The 16,989-nt window shown below is 42.5% G+C and overlaps 3 protein-coding genes across 8 annotated transcripts; all 3 read left to right on the plus strand.

Moving 5' to 3' along the window:
* Positions 1 to 64: 64 nt before the first annotated feature.
* ubox5 (U-box domain containing 5) lies at positions 65 to 5,529 on the plus strand. 6 transcript variants are annotated; one of them, XM_056418715.1, is made up of 7 exons: positions 65 to 145; positions 1,113 to 1,176; positions 2,474 to 2,575; positions 2,898 to 3,640; positions 3,724 to 4,328; positions 4,413 to 4,598; positions 4,788 to 5,529. In XM_056418715.1, exons 2-7 carry the CDS (start codon positions 1,123 to 1,125, stop codon positions 5,006 to 5,008), a joined length of 1,911 nt encoding a protein of 636 aa, XP_056274690.1. In that variant the 5' UTR covers positions 65 to 145; positions 1,113 to 1,122; the 3' UTR covers positions 5,009 to 5,529. The 6 variants fall into 6 exon arrangements, with proteins under 6 accessions (XP_056274690.1, XP_056274693.1, XP_056274695.1 ...); XM_056418718.1 differs by having other exon boundaries at positions 2,922 to 3,640; XM_056418717.1 differs by having other exon boundaries at positions 106 to 124.
* A 1,213-nt stretch (positions 5,530 to 6,742) lies between these two features.
* Positions 6,743 to 8,549, plus strand: avp (arginine vasopressin). Its single transcript, XM_056419167.1, has 3 exons — positions 6,743 to 6,945; positions 7,647 to 7,851; positions 7,937 to 8,549. Exons 1-3 carry the CDS (start codon positions 6,826 to 6,828, stop codon positions 8,071 to 8,073), a joined length of 462 nt encoding a protein of 153 aa, XP_056275142.1. The 5' UTR covers positions 6,743 to 6,825; the 3' UTR covers positions 8,074 to 8,549.
* Positions 8,550 to 10,363: 1,814 nt separating this feature from the next.
* Positions 10,364 to 12,268, plus strand: ccl27a (chemokine (C-C motif) ligand 27a). Its single transcript, XM_056419549.1, has 3 exons — positions 10,364 to 10,471; positions 11,088 to 11,205; positions 11,339 to 12,268. Exons 1-3 carry the CDS (start codon positions 10,408 to 10,410, stop codon positions 11,448 to 11,450), a joined length of 294 nt encoding a protein of 97 aa, XP_056275524.1. The 5' UTR covers positions 10,364 to 10,407; the 3' UTR covers positions 11,451 to 12,268.
* Positions 12,269 to 16,989: the final 4,721 nt, after the last annotated feature.

The following is a 16,989-nucleotide window of genomic DNA, read 5'->3' on the forward strand; positions in this document are numbered from 1 at the left end:
CCCTTGATTGATTTCGCATTTTTATATTTGAAGATTGTCCCTTCTGGGCTCCCCTAGTTGTCCCGTCTATCCTAGCTAGTAGCTAATAACTGTTAGCTCCTTTCTGAAGTCAGACACACGCCAGGTTTGTCTCCTACCAAGCAACGTAAGCTGTGTGTGCTTTAGTGTACTACGATATAGATATATATAGTGTGTGTGTGAACTAGAAAAGTTATCGATATCATGTGTTTCAATGTTCGTTACAAAAACTAGCTAAGAGATGAACGACGCTACACATTGTTTTGGTCAAAAAACACACAGGTTAGCTCATGTTTTTAGGTTTTTATTGATACGGTATTTGCCCTCGAGCCTCAATAATGAGGCCCAAGAATGTTAATCTGTCAAGAGACTTCAGATTATTAGGGTCGTAGTTTCATTACCCTTTAATCTTCCAGTTATTTTTTAATAGATTATCTTAATCGTAATTCAGGCTGGTTATTTTGTCTGACCAACAGTTCAAACCCGATAGATATAAAATGTACTATCATATATTATTCAGAACATTAACTGTCGTTTTTTTTTAAACTATAACTATCGACTGCATTGCAGATTATTCAAGATGAATCTATTATTAAAGTAGTTGTTGATTCATTTACTGTCAATCAACCAAACTATTAATTCCTTCCGCACTTATTATTTTTCATGATTATTTGAATAATTGTTTAGCTCTGAAAATGTCGGATTATACTTTTAAAATAATCTCCATCACAATTTCTCAACGTTTTTCATGTATCTAAACTGTTGTCTGGTGAATGAACACTTACCTTAGTGGTAGCCACGGATAATGTATGTTCTGTGTTGAGTTACCATGAATTTGCCACAAAAAAAATCATTGCAGGAGCTTACTGGTTGAACTCACGGTTGACAATTGTTGATGAGAGATGAGTCAGTCAGTCTATGAAGGACGTGATGTCATGAGGTCATGTGTCGGTGTAAAACACCAACAATAAAGTCGTTTAGCTTCAAATAATGCTGGACAGCGTTGTGTACCATCACGAGTGTGTTAACGAGTTGTTTTCACTAAATACCACATAGTATATGTATCACTCTATAATCAGTTTGTGTCTTCGCAGATTGGAGAATATGGTTTTGAATCTCTGTCTGCCGCCCTTTAATACAACAGTTCAATGCAACAAGGTGCGTCACATTGACACATTGTTCACATTGACACATTGTTCACATTGACACCTTGTTCACATTGACACATTAACACATTGTTCATATTGAAATATTAAAACATTGACACATTAAAACATTGACACATTGACACATTGAAACATTGACACCGTGTTCACATTGACACATTGTTCACATTGACACATTGTTCATATTGAAATATTGAAACATTGACACATTGAAACATTGACACATTAAAACATTGACACATTAAAACATTGACACATTGAAACATTGACACATTGAAACATTGACACATTGTTCACATTGACACCGTGTTCATATTGAAATATTGAAACATTGACACATTAAAACATTGACACATTGAAACATTGACACATTGAAACATTGACACATTGTTCACATTGAAACATTGACACATTAAAACATTGACACATTGAAACATTGACACATTGACACATTAAAATATTGACACATTGAAACATTGACACATTGAAACATTGTCACCGTACCTTCCTACTTTTTCATATAAAGTAATAAATCTGTTTTGTCCATTCAAACCAGATTTATTTTTACTTCAGAGGGTATGATTTAAGTTTTGTTTCATATTTATTCTCATTACTTTCTACCTGAGATCTTTTTTTTGTTATGGTAGATTTTGAAAAGGGAAATAAAAAAAAAGTTGTAATGACATATTAAGTAAAGTGGGTCAAAATGAGTGAAGCAAAAGCTGGTTTACATTGTAATAATATGTTGTGTATGCATTTAATGCCTTATCATTTCAGATTGAAACATTGACACATCATGTTCATATTGAATAATTGAAACATGAGTTGGGACACATTAAACATTGACACATTAAAACTCCCGATCTGTACGTTCTGTACTCTGGTCGTGTCTCATGAGAGCACCATTCATCTGAAGAATCAGATGTGCTGAGATGGGGGGGAAAAGGAAGAATTAACACATAAAATAGCAAAGGGCAGAGGTCGTGCTGTAGATGTGAAAATAAGAAGCAGAAGGACAAAGTTGTGTGTGGGCGACTGAATCATCACCGACCTCGCTATGTTCTTTTTATTTGTATTTTGTAATTTGATGTTGACAGTACACTGGAGGTGCAAATGCTTTCATCATTTCAAGATGTTCAATGATATATTTTTATTGTCACCTCTACCTCCAAATGATATTTTCCCCCAAGTTTTGTCTAAGATGAACATTTTGCAGCATAACAAATTAAATTGGACAGACGTTTGCTTTGTATTGCAACAGACACATTTTATAATGTTTCCAACTGCAGCTGTGTGCAGATGGCTATGATGTCACAAACCTTGTGTCAGATGACCCTGCTCTCAGGAGGCGTGGCTTCAAGTTGGAGTACTTCCTCCGGCCACCTGTACAGGTGAGATGCCGCTGTGGTGCTTGAGTAGTGGTTCACTTTCTTGCTTGAGATTTATATGAGAAGATTGCCAACAAAGTTCATGATTTTTTACACAGGTGGCTACACTAAATTTTATCCTAAAAAATGTAATTACATTCCTGAAAATATCCATCCATCCATCCATTATCAATACCGCTTCCTGAAAATATCACCTTTTTTATATTCAAGTTACAAGACAAAGGTGGGAACACTCTTCAGGCTGAATGCAGTATGTCTTCTTTTTAAGTGGGTAGGATCTCTGGCAACGCTAGTAATGCATCACTAATTCCTTTATTCCTCCCAGGTGACGTTGACGTTTGGCTTCCAGGTGGAGCTGTGCAGGGTGGATGTGGAGCTTTGGACCTGGGGTATGGACCGAGGACAGGCTTGCAAGAGACTCGAGATCAGCACCGCCTCTGATACGTTACCCACGCAGAACTTTGACCAAGGCCACAAACGTGTTCAGCAAAAGAAACAAGTGCCGGTAACGGACCAGAAACAGAAGAGAGAGAAACAACAAGAGCATGCAGGTAAACATGACCACAGCACCGTCAACCAGTGGAGACTTCAGGCTCAACAGTGGGGGGAGGAGGCCTCGGACGAGGCCCTGGAGCCTCAACAAAGACGCCGCGCGTTCCCATCAAACGCTGAACCCAGTAATCCTGAACTGGACTTTAAACTGGTGGGCCGTTGTGAACTCAGGGATCAAACCCAAGTTTGTTTCTCACGCTCAAATTTCAGGCCCCGGCCCCCGTTCCTCTCCCCTCTGCCGCCGCAACCGCCAAACTGTCGGCAGGAGGATCTGTGGAGTCGGGGTTTGCTCTCGTTGGGCGCAGTGACGCAGCTCCGCGTGACTCTGCCGTTCGGCGGCGCGGCGTCTGCTCTCGGGCTCAAGGCGTTGGCCGTGTGGGGACAACCTGCTCGCTGCTGCCCTGCAGAAGAGGTGGAGAGGATTAAAAGAATCCACGAAGCCGGCGAAAGGCGGCCGCCGAGACCGGTGATTTTTGCCCCTTCTGTCGGCAGGATTCAACCACCTGCATCCCCAGGGTATGCCTTTTTGATGCAGAGTAGATGAACACAGCTTTTCTTGCACCGTTGGTAATGATCTGTTTTTTTCCGTCCGTCCCCAGCAATCTCTCCATCCCAGAAGAGTTCCTCGACCAGATAACCCAGGAGGTCATGCTGCTTCCCATGCTGCTGCCCAGCGGCGTGTCAGTGGACAGCAGCACACTGGAAGAGCACCAGAAGAGAGAAGCCACCTGGGGGCGACCCCCGAACGATCCCTTCACCGGGGTCCCGTTCACGTCCACCTCCCAGCCTCTTCCCAACCCCCAACTGAAAAGCCGCATTGACCACTTCGTACTGCAGGAAGGGATGTTGGGGAGGGACGGGATGTTGGGGAGACGAGCGGAGGGAGAGAATCCACAGGCCTCAAGACTTCTAGCCTCCCAGGTGGCTGGACAGTCCCATTACTCTCCCAGTTTCAGTGAGAGCTCAATAAACAACACTGCTGTTCAACATAATGCTGGTACCAGAAACACAAACGGGACATTGTCATCAAATAATGGGAATTGCACATTTAACTCCCAGCCTCCCACTATCGATGGTAAATCAGAGTTGGGGAGAAAAAAGAAACGAGAGCTCAGTGGAGCTTTCAACGACTCATCAGAGGATTTGACAGCCGAGAAGCAACTGCCACCTCAAACAAAAAGACCACGGAATGATGCCGCGTCAGGTGAGTATAACTTGTTCTGTCAGATTAAAACCCTCAAACGATTAGTTTTCTGCTGCTGACCCGTCTGTTCCCCGTACGCTTCAGTCCCCAGCTGCAGCTCTCACGAGCAGCGTCTGTCGGCCAGTCTGGACGAGGCCCTCCTCTCCGCCCTGCAGGGCCGCCCCTCCTTCACCTCAAACCTGCCTCAGCGGAGACGGGTCGGTCCGGACTCTGAGCCCCTGAACGCCCCACAGCAATGTCAGACTGCCAGCGCTCCACGCACGCAACCAGGTAGTTTTCTAGAACTGTCCAACGCACAAAACACTCCGCCGATTCGTCTTTTGAGAGGATCCAATGTGTTACTGCGGGAATAATTCAGATCTGTGACGGTTGAGGAGTTTTTAAATGTTTCCCGATGTGTTACATCAACATCAATCCATTAACCGATTTGATTAATCTTCCCTCGCATTTGCTTTCCAGGCGAGAAGGCGTGCTCGGCGTGTTCCTGCTCGGTGTCCGTCTACTCCAAATCGGCGCCATCCATCTACCGCCTGGCCTGCGGCCACTTGCTCTGCCATTCCTGCGCACGGAGGGAATCGCAACCACTGAACTCTGTCACTACGCCGACACCCGACCACATCTTGTGTCCGGCCTGCCGAAGCCCGACCCCGCGCAGCGATGTCATACGTGTGCATCACTGACGGATGTCGTCGGAAAGGCCAACTCGCGCCTTTTTGGAATTCCTATGAAGAAATGAGGAGCATTGTATACAAGAATATTGCATAGGAGAATGAAGAAAGAAAAATAGTCTGTCTTTTCAACGAGCGCCGAAGTGTGGCTGCAGCCTTGGTTCCGCAGCCAGAGACCACGGATGAGTCCGTTTTGAGGAGGCACAAAGAAAAAGATTGGGCGACAGATGTAGCTAGAGGCCAGAAGAATGGAAGTGGATTTCAAGTGGGTCCAAGGCTGCTCGGTCATTGTGAAGAAACGCGCCGGATCACGCTCGGCCGCTGCATAACGTTCCCTATTATCCTGCATATAGGTTGTTTCTCCTCAGAGTAAATGCAGGAATAAAATGTAAACAAAGAATAATTGAGACTGATTACAAAGTGTTTTCTCAGGTAGGATCAGAAAGCTGGATTTCTTTAAAGCAACTCTGGTTTCACTTCGTGACTGCTGTGGTGCCGTGTTGGGAAATAAATGTGTGCACAATGTCCAAGTCCTCCTGCGTCCTTGTCCACGTATTCTTCCACCGCCAATTACTACGTATGAATGTTTGTTGTTGCGAGCACAAAAGCTAAACTGCCCAAAGTCAGGGGGAGAATAAAAGCCGTGTTATATTGGGCTTCGGGATCACAAACGGCACAATATGTGTTGGTTTCCCTGACAACATTAGGCTTAACCAAGGTCATGATCCTGTATCCGCTCAGAACGAGCTGCGGCTCGTATCCGTTCATGTTAATGTGAAACGGAGACGTCTCTCATTGTTTGATCTGTGAGCGACGGATGAAAGCCCATAAATTATACTAAATCCGACTGTTGTACCGCCTCTGCTCGTCAAAGTGCCGTATTTGGCTTTTTCTAATTTGTACTTATCCAAATCAACCCCTCCATTTATTTATTTTCAAGGTTCATTACAGGAGTTGTGAGAATAACCATTTTTAAATGTTTTTTTTGGTTCAACTTTTTATTTCACGTTTCAGTACAGTAGGCTAATCTAAATGTATTTATTGTTGTAAAGCTTTAAGCTGGGAAGCTAATCAAAGAAAATCCTTCACACCTGCTGACGCTCTGGTTTCCCGTTAGCTGACTCGTTAATTAGCTTAATTAGCATCGGCAGCTAATGGCCGAGACGCAACGCAAAGCATTCAGCGAGACCCGCGAACGGAAGGTTTTTATATTTACTTGAAATGCTAATCTTGTTGTGCTCATTAAGAGTTTAAAATATCAGGACGATAATTTGTTTGACCTCGAGGTGGCCACGACACAAACGTTTAAATTAAAAAAATTAAATGGCTGCCCTGCAGCGATCAGTGGGTGAGCTTGACAGCTGAATTGGTGCGTGACCAACATGAATTGTACCCAATGAGCGCGCGCATTGCTCATCAATGCAATTAGTTGTACACAACCCGAATTAGTTATGCATGTTTTTGCCATTTCCAGCGCGCGCGTGTGTGTGTGTGTGTGTCCTCTGAAATTATTCAGGGGGAAAAGTTCCTCCAACTAAGTGCCGTGCCGTCCTGAATACAAACGGAGGCATCTTCCGCCGCCGGTGCCACTTTCTTGTGTAGATTTGTTAGATGGCAGACATCTGATGCAGAGCCATATCCGCTGCGACCTTCTTGCGCGCACGCAGGTGGCCTTCGGGTGCGCGTGCATGCGGACGGCGGAACGACACTGACGTCAGATCGGAGTGTCAGTCGCATCTTCTCGGGTCCAATCTGCTTATAAGTGAGGAGTCCGCCGGCACGCCAGTCACACGCCACATCCAGCGAGGCGGAGGACGACACCAGCAGCGATGCCTCAGTCCGTGTTCCCCCTGTGCGTCCTGGGACTCCTCGCCATCTCATCCGCCTGTTACATCCAGAACTGCCCCCGTGGAGGGAAACGAGCGCTCCCGGAGACCGGGATCCGACAGGTGAGGACCGGTGTTGTCTCTGCTGCCTCCTTTGGAGATCCTCTTTTGCACTTTGTTGTTTTTACTCCTGTTGGAAATGTCCTATTGCTGCACTTGAGCCTGTTTTACTGGTGTTTAAGTAACTTGATGAAATATAAGGAAATTATAAGTTATATGACTAATTTGCACATGGATTTTAAGTGATCACATGTTATATCATTGGTGTCATGGTTTGGGTTCAGATGGAACTACCCAGCCATTTAACTTTCTAAAAAGTGAAAAACAAATCTGTCAAGGACCATAATAAAATTACTTATATCAGCCATGAGTGAAATATATATACATGTATAGGAAAAAATGATGGTGACAAATCTACCTATTTTCAATCTATATTTCAGGAGCATTAAATTAGATTAACACATCTACTTTTTACGGCTCTGTTTATGATAAACTTCTTGAAACAAACATGCATCTCAACAGTTATTTTTATTTATTTATTTTTATTCTTATGCTCATGAATAAGTTGTACGGAAATATACACAATATACGGAAGTGAGTTAAATGTGCAACATATATCATATAACCATTTCCCAATATTTCAGTGTATTTGCAACGTTGTTTGAAAATAAGGGGGGTAGAGAGTATATTGTCCGTTAGAATGAATAATAAAAGTGACAAAGTTCCAACAATAATCTGATTTTAATGCTCAACTTCTCCTCCAGTGCATGTCGTGTGGCCCCGGAGACAGGGGCCGCTGCTTCGGCCCCAGCATCTGCTGCGGGGAGGGCCTCGGCTGCCTGCTGGGCTCCCCGGAAACAGGTCGATGTGTGGAGGAGAACTACCTGCTCACCCCCTGCCAGGCCGCAGGGGAACCCTGTGGATCAGAGGGAGGACGCTGCGCCGCATCAGGCCTCTGCTGTAACTCGGGTACAATCCGGTTTAGTGTTGGTCCACTATGGCATGATCTTTTACTTTGGGCCCAGCTTGAATAAAGTCCTCTTCTCGTTCCCAGAGAGCTGTGCAGTGGACCCTGACTGCCTTGCGGACGTCGAGGCCTCCGATCCGGCCCGCGGCTCTGCTGGGAGCTCGGCGGCGGAGTTGCTGCTGCGCTTGCTGCATGTGGCCACCAGAGGGCAGACTGAGCACTGATACCGCTCTCCCTCGGTCATCTGTGTTCCACCACAAGCCTTGAGATTTGAACCTTAAACCAATGATGTGCCAAGTCCAACTTATTTTTCTCTTAGCCCCTGCTGCCATGATGTATCTGTAAAGACGGCCACAGAGGGAGAACCGTCTGTCCCTTCAGTTATTGGCCATTTTCATCCACAGCCTGATGAAGAGGAGATTTCATGTTTGTCCCAACCGTATAAATGTATAGACTAATGCACATAGTGTAAACGCAATTGTATTCTTTACGAGAGGCTAAAACACACCTCAGTGCTGCATTTGAAATAAGAATTACATCAGAAAATCCCTGTAAATAATTCGGAGATCGTAGATTACGGACATCCACGTGAAGCAGCTGAATGTCGATGCTCAAGCAGTTTCCTCTTGTGTAGTAAACCTATTATTGTATATTAACAATGGGAGAAACAATACAGAATGTATCAATACTCCAAAATGAACCTCCTGGTGTCTGTTTTCATTATTCCCACGCTCAAAATAATTACGCCTTTTAACTGACAATAATTGTTTATTTTCTCATGTGCGTGTGTGAAAGTGAATGAAAGTAATTGTTGATCGCCCAACATGGAGAACCGGTTTTTGATGAATCTGCAAACAATATCATTTGACACCACACACGTCTCTGTTGTGTTTCAACATGTCCAGTTGGCGTAAATTAATTTAAGAGGATTATAATCACTGCATGTCTTTGTGTGCGATGATTGAAGGCTGGTGTGTAACCAGAACGACAGTTTGCTCCGTGTTCCTCATCCGGCTGGAACACGAGGTGGCACCTCCCCCGCTTTGACGGATTCGACCTGTGTGGCATAAAAGAGCTTCTGACTGCTTCCTCTTCAAGGATTCATCGCCACCTGGTCCGATAAAACATTGGGAATTAATATAGACGTATATGATCCAATGGTGCATTAAAATAGACAATATGTCAGCAGCACGAACCATTTTGGGGCCCTAAATGAAACTTTATTTTTTTAAGTTATTGTTAAATTTATGTTCATCTATTCTACACCTTTAGATTAATCATTTGCAAAAAGCAGAGTAACGGATTATGCACTTTGGAAGCTGCCAATACATTTGGTAATACAGCCATGTGGACCAAACCCAGACCGCAGTGGCTTATTTATTAAGAACAAAATAATTCCTCCTGATTCAAAGGCGAAAAACCAAAAAGTGAGAGTGAACCACATCTGTGAAACTGTCTCGGTCAGGAAGAAAGCAATAACTCTTGTAAACTTAACGGGGGATCAGGTTTTTGTTGTTGCACGATCAAAAAAAGAAATGCAAATCCGACTTTTCCAAACACCCAGTAGTAAGTAACCAGTAGTAAGTCTGTCAATAGTTCATCGAGAAAATAATTCCCCTGTGGAACTGAACTCGCCACCCTGATAATTATATTACCTGCTTTGCACGCACAGCTGAATTGCACAACATGCGTCAGATGGTTGTGAACCGCACCTAAACGCAGACAGTTGCTCTCTGCAGCTTCAATATAATATATATATATATTATAATAATATAACGCGGTTTGTCAATCACGCCTTTATCAATACCGACATCTTTTACTCCGCAGCGTTGCCAAATGTCAGATGCTCTTCGTCCTCATCTGTAGATTCTTTTTGTTGGTGTTGTTGAGCGGTTTTGTTGAGCTTCCAGAGAGGTCAAAGGTCAGGGCCGCCTACAGATTAAGAGTCTCTCTCGCAGGTGCTGCAACTCCGGACCTCTGTATGGTGGTTTGTTCCGTTGCCCAAACGGTTCACACGATTATGTACTCAACTTGTAAACGTTGTTACACAGCCTTGCCCTATACTTATTTGTCACACGTTTTTCAAGATAATACTCTTTTTTGACCTGGCTGTCTCTCGACCTTTTGACCTTCATTAGGCTCCTGTGATATAATTTAGTTTCATTTTGGTCTCAATTGTTTGAACTATGTATCTTGCGCTTTGCGACTCTGCGTGTGGCATTAGCCGAGCTTTCCTAGGTTATTAAACCTGTCGGGGCCTGTCTGAGCAGAAACCTCCCGTACCGCACGCCAGCTGAACAAAGAGTCATTCAAAAGGAAAGTGACATTTGTTTTTTATAAACACCTCAAACTTACCGTGTTTTATTCATGACTCATCTCTTGTGTTGAGCAACACGTCCCATGCTGGACGGTTTGAAAACATGTTACCTGTCTCTGCTTGAGGTTGGGTGTATGCCCACCGTTGTGTGTGTGTGTGTGTGTGTGTGTGTGTGTGTGCGTGCGCTACCAGTATTTAAAGAGCAAAGACAGACTCCCTCTCATCAGTTTTCTCTGTCATCATGGAGCTGAAAGTTGTGTTCCTGATTGTCTGCCTTTGTGCTTTGGCCGTCGCCTCAACTGAAGGTAAGAACGGCGTCATCGAGACGACGTTAAAACCAAGATAGCGCTTGTGTTGGATCAGTTTTTATCAGAGGATAAGTTATGTGCATGCTCTAAAATAAATCGTAGATTTGTAGATTTGTGGGAAGGGCGTGGGGGGAGGGGTTAGAAGTGTGGTCGACGTTCTCTGTACACATAAATAAAACTGTAAAGGGTTTTAAACATTTATTGAGTTGCATTTTTTTTCCTGGAAAGCTGAAATGTGCATACGCTGAAGGAAGAGCAGAGGATGTAAATCCTTTTGTTGTTTTTTATTTATTTAATTTCATTCGCTATTCTCTTTAAAACCTGACAAAACCCAAAGTCAAACCCAAGCCCCAAATATGACGTTGTGTCCTCGTGAAAAAGGCAAACTGCCCAAATTGTTAAATGGTAATAAACTGCTTTTTTCTTCTTTGTGGAGATTGAAGTTGACTGCGTGGCGCCGATAGCACAAAGAAACAATCCATGTGTCAGATCTAAGAATACATTTTTAGATCTTCAGTTACTATATTCTACTGCTGGAAATGATAGATTATAGAATACGATAATCGTTCCTTTCCGGCGTCCTCATGACATATATCTGAATCCCACATCGCAGCTGGCATCCACAAATGCTGCATCAAAACAAAAGAGGACATCCCCGTCCGGATGCTGCAGAGGGTTCAGGGATGGAGCGTTCAGCACAGCAGCGGCGCCTGTGACATCACCGCGCTCATGTGAGTGGTACAGATCCACAATGAGCCACATGAGAACGTTTTGCTGTGACAACTTTGGCTTCTTTTCTCCTGTTGTTGTTGTTGTTGTTGTGGAGATCATGTGAAACCTTCTCCGGCCCTTGTGGGTCCACAGGCTGCGCGTGAAGGGCATGAGGAAGCCGGTGTGTGCCCATCCCAAAGTGAAGAAAGCCCTGATGGTGCTGATGAGGCGGATGAAGCAGAAAAAGCAGAAAGACGCTTACTGAGACGCCGTTCTGTCACTACAGTTGGTTTCTGGAGCTTGTGCCGTACAGAAAGCCCTTACCTTCTATTTCATTGATTATGATCTTTTAACCCTCCTGTTACCTTTACATTTACTGACATATTTTACCCTCGGGGTCAATTTCACCCCAGCAATTAAAACCTCCAGAAAATTATTTGAATTAATATTGTTTCCCAAGTTTAAGTGTGAGGTACTTTATGTTTGTTTGTTGACTACCTAAATAGCCCTTTAAATATATAAAAAAGTTGATATTTCTTATATGTTTGACACAGTGAAAAACAGCCTGGGGTCAAATTGACCCCAAAGAACACCGACATTAAACATTGAATGGGGTCAAATTGACCCTAAAGGTAACAGGAGGGTTAAAGGTCCTGATATTTGGATTACTGCGCTCTGTAATTCTAACCTGCGACATTTCAGAGGGAATTATTGTGCGTTTTACTCACATAACATTCATTTAACAGCTCTAGTTACTTTTCAAAACAAGATTTTAAAGACAGAACATCTAATCAGTTTACAGCATTAGAGTGCAGCTTACATGTTTACGCATCGATAATTATGATCTGCTAATAACTCACAGGGGCCGTTCTGCATCATGGGTACTTTTACTTTGAGTTTGTATCCTTGCCAACAATTCTGGACCCTTAGCTTTGTAGAAATGTGGAGTTTGACTTCTAATGGGATAGTTTTTATATGTGTGGTAAATAATGTGGATACAATGCCTGTCTGTCTTTGCATTTCTCCAATCATATACAAACATATGTCTCTGTGAAATGGTACTTAATAAATGTGTTATTTTTTGTTCATGTTATTAATTTCTGTCCCAGATGTTAAAGTGATGATGGTCAAACTTTGAAAAGATATATAAGTCATAACTTAGTCATAACAAGGGCTAAAAGACAAATGAGAGGAGGAGACTCCGGAGCTCTCACAAACCACAGATGGAGACTTTATGTGTGAGGAATATAATAATGTGGGATTTAACCTTGAAAGCGTCACCCCAGATGTATAGAAATACATTTAAATCGGACTTAAACTGTCCTTGTTGTCCTCTGAGGATAAAACATGTGAACTATTTGGGTTTTTTCCAAAGTGAGTGATCCCCTTAAAATAACAGAGACACTCCTTTAACTCCAGTTATTTCCTACTGAGTGGCTTTCTAATGTACTTTTCATTCCTTTGGAGATTTGAATCGCCGGAGAAATGCTGATGGTGCTTTTAGTATTCTACAGCACGTTCAATGAAAAAAGTTAGGGGTGAACTTCACTTTTTTTTGTAAACAATTTGCAAAGAAAAACAAGCAAAAGGAAGAAAAAAAAAGGAAAAAAGCACTTTGGTCTGGCAGCGACTCAGTGTGGAACTTTGACCTTTGACCTCAGGCTGCATCTGACGCAGCTGTGAAGTCTTCCAGGTTTCAGTCAGTTGGCTGAAACGCGACTGTGAGTCCTACAGCGGCCACACTAATACAACGTATCTCTATCATGTTGGACTTATCTAAATCAAAGAGTGTGAAAGTCAGGTGAAATATATGTTGGGTGTCAGGAATTCAAAGTGAACAGTAATCTCAATATTGAGCTGTTAACCAAAGCTCGGGACCAAGCCCTCAGACTTTATGGTTTATACTCATCGCTTTAAGAAAGCCCCTCCAGCTAATGACATTAATCTCCCTTTTGAGTCACCTCTTAAACAAGCTCTCTCGCTTTCTCTCTCTCTCTCTTTCTCTCTCTCTCTCTCTCGCTCTCTCATGTGTCTGCTCACGTCAGAACCGGTTTCTCTCGTGTGAAGAGATTTCAACGACCTTCCCCATTAGCCAAAGAGCTGTCACCAAAACCAATACAAGTTGAATTTCCCTCACAGGACTGGTCAAATCCCAACCGTTGAAAAGCCAATCGGCTGCACGACGTCAGCAGCAGTGCAAGGCCATGGGGTCAGATGAGGCCTCAGCGAAACCTTCCTGTTAGACACAGACCAACACATGGCACAGCTGTGCATGTTGAACTGCTGCTGGCAGCAGATCTGTCAGCAAAGTTTGGCTCTGGCTCTCGTCGCCTCGAAGGGGCAATATGTTGAAAAAAGCTGATCGTAGAAGGATCTTTATTTTGTCAATAAAACAAAGAACGAGGAGAGGAACAGACGCTCTAAGCAAGCGACAATAAGACGCAGCAAGACGTACACAAACAATCAACCGGCTGCAAGTAAAGCTGAGGGAGAACGTCTGATGCAACGGCACCTTCTGGTGGAGACACTGCCAGCAAATAGAGAGGGAAACTGGTGTGCACAGTGATGTACCGCACAACAACAACAACAACAACAACCAGTGGCTCATGCTGTCTGCTGACTCCTCAGGTTTGTCCAAAGTGAGTCTGTTCATGCCGTATGTCAAACCTTTTGTCTGGTACTTTGCTATCAGGCAACTCCACGGAGAGGAGCGCCTCTTCCTCCTTTTCAGGAGTTTCATTCAGGAAACACGGTTGCAAAATAGTGCAGCATGAAAGATGAATCAGGATTGATCTGCTGACATATATATAGAATATATATATATATATATTCTATATATATTATATATTATATATATATATAACATATATATATCTTATATATATATATATATATATATATACACTACCGTTCAAAAGTTTGGGGTCATCCAGACAATTTTGTGTCTTCCATGAAAACTCACTTTTATTTATCAAATGAATTGAAAATTGAATAGAAAATATAGTCAAGACATTGACAAGGTTAGAAATAATGATTAATATTTGAAGTATTAATTTTGTTCTTCAAACTTCAAGCTCAAAGGAAGGCCAGTTGTATAGCTTATATCACCAGCATAACTGTTTTCAGCTGTGCTAACATAATTGCACAAGGGTTTTCTAATCAGACATTAGTCTTCTAAGGCGATTAGCAAACACAATGTACCATTAGAACACTGGAGTGATAGTTGATGGAAATGGGCCTCGATACACCTCTGGAGATATTTCATTAGAAACCAGACGTTTCCATCTAGAATAGTCATTTACCACATTAACAATGTATAGTGTGTATTTTTGATTAATGTTATCTTTCTTGAAAAAACAGTGCTTTTCTTTGAAAAATAAAGACATTTCTAAGTGACCCCAAACTTTTGAACGGTAGTGTATATACAGGACTGTCTCAGAAAATTAGAATATTGTGATGAAGTTCTTTATTTTCTGTAATGCAATTCAAAAAACAAAAATGTCATGCATTCTGGATTCATTACAAATCAACTGAAATATTGCAAGCCTTTTATTCTTTTAATATTGCTGATTATGGCTTACAGCTTAAGAAAACTCAAATATCCTATCTCTAAATATTAGAATATCATGAAAAAGTATACTAGTAGGGTATTAAACAAATCACTTGAATTGTCTAATTAACTCGAAACACCTGCAAGGGTTTCCTGAGCCTTGACAAACACTCAGCTGTTATAAATCTTTTTTTTTACTTGGTCTGAGGAAATATTAAAATTTTATGAGATAGGATTTTAGAGTTTTCTTAAGCTGTAAGCCATAATCAGCAATATTAAAAGAATAAAAGGCTTGCAATATTTCAGTTGATTTGTAATGAATCCAGAATGCATGACATTTTTGTTTTTTAAATTGCATTACAGAAAATAAAGAACTTTATCACAATATTCTAATTTTCTGAGACAGTCCTGTATATACTCTTCTTCCAGTCAGATCTATTGACAGCAGCATAGTGTCACGTCTGGTGAGACGGCCTATAGTCTGGCATCTTTGATGTTGTTGTTCTTCTTGTCACCTTTGTAGACTGAATGAATGTGGACCGTCTGGATGTTGGTGGGTGAGGAACAAGGAACTCCTTTCATACGTTACCTCAATGCTGTATGATCTGTTAGTTTTGATCTATGTTCCATTACCTTGAGTACAACATGTCATGTATGTCACAGGTCCCTCTTGTATTGCTCGGATGGACTCTTAATCAGAGACACTTCACGAACCAAGATCAACCAAAATTGGACAAATGTGTGTCATTGTAGGCAGGCACGTGCACAGATAGAGCCCTAGTGGTGCTCAAGCACGTGCCCCTTTGCCCTGGATGAGAAAAGTGCCCTTTCTGTATTCATGTCAAATACACGTTATTGTGGTCGTCATGCTCCGGTTTATTTTTTCAGTTTTTTAGATGTGAGACGGGAGCTGTTCTTCCAGAAAGCCCGTCGGCCCAAAGATGAACGTTACGATTAAAGTCTGTTTGATTCACTCTACAGGTTGGAACCGACATGCCACGTTCAGCGAGTCCAGAAGGCCGAGCCCTGTGTCCGGCTGCTGGGAGGCGAGGAGCTTCCAGACGGACTCTTCAGGAGCTGCTGGACGAGGTGCCGGCTCATGTCTCCTGTCCTCAGCCTCCAGAGGACGTCATTCATGCGGCTGAGGAGACGTCCTCCTCCATGTCGTCTGTTCTTTGGTTTTGTTTCAATGTCCTCCATCCAGTTAGGAGTTTGGTATAAAAGCATAGTTTCATATACTGCCGGGGTCTGTTACTTACTTTCCTATTCTCTATTTTTGTCAATGAAAATCTTGAAAATAGAAATGATGCATTGCTTTTGTTGGATTATTTAGAGTGAAGATATATGTTGGTATTTGTTACTGATTGTTGCCAACTGACATGACACGTTTTGCCATGTCGGATTTTTTGTACGATAAAATATTTTTGTGGTCATTTAAGCTACGTTTGGCAAAAAGCAAAAATATAATCGTTTAATCATTTATCCATTATGAAGATGAAAAATGAGCACTGGTGTAAAACAATATATTAGACATTAATAATTAAGAATCAACACAATAAGTAAATATAAAAACTATAACATTGTAGTGCATAAGTCTCAACCATTAAAGTTGAATTATAACCCAAAATGAACATCATAACAGTGTTTGCTGACCCAGTAGTTTTGAATAAAAAGACATATTTAGATGTTGTACATGTATTTATTAAAATCAGGAAATAATCTAAATACTGTACACAGTTAACATGAACGTACAGGATTCCATGTGACAAATGAAAGGATTATTAAGTCTCGTTCAGGCTGAAGTGTCCGTCTTCTAAACAGCTGCTTCCTGTGTGGGCGGGGCGGGCGGTGTCGGGGGGCTGGGTGGTCCTTCATCCTTCTCATGTGGTCCTCCCTCGTCATCTTCTTCGTCGTCGTTAAGGAGATCCCGGTAGACTCTTCTGTGTCACAGCAATCGATACCTAAATAAAAAAGTAGAACCAGGCCAACCAGCCTTCCCCCGCCAGGCGCGAGGGAAGGCTGTCTGGAACTTTATCGGTCCTGCCGGGCAGTCGGGCTCCTCCTCTTCCTGCTGCTCCTGGGAGACTCTTCTGGTTTCTGGGGGGCTGGGGGATCTGTTCATCGCTCTATCCATCCGTCCGTCTATCTGTCTATCTGTCTGTCTGTCGGTCTGTCTATCCATCTATTTATCTATTGTAAACTATATTTTCACAAACAAGGAATGTGTCATGGCGGGTGGTGCAACATTAGACAA

This window comes from Pseudoliparis swirei, chromosome 7, assembly GCF_029220125.1.
Source record: "Pseudoliparis swirei isolate HS2019 ecotype Mariana Trench chromosome 7, NWPU_hadal_v1, whole genome shotgun sequence".
Classification (NCBI taxonomy): domain Eukaryota; kingdom Metazoa; phylum Chordata; class Actinopteri; order Perciformes; family Liparidae; genus Pseudoliparis; species Pseudoliparis swirei.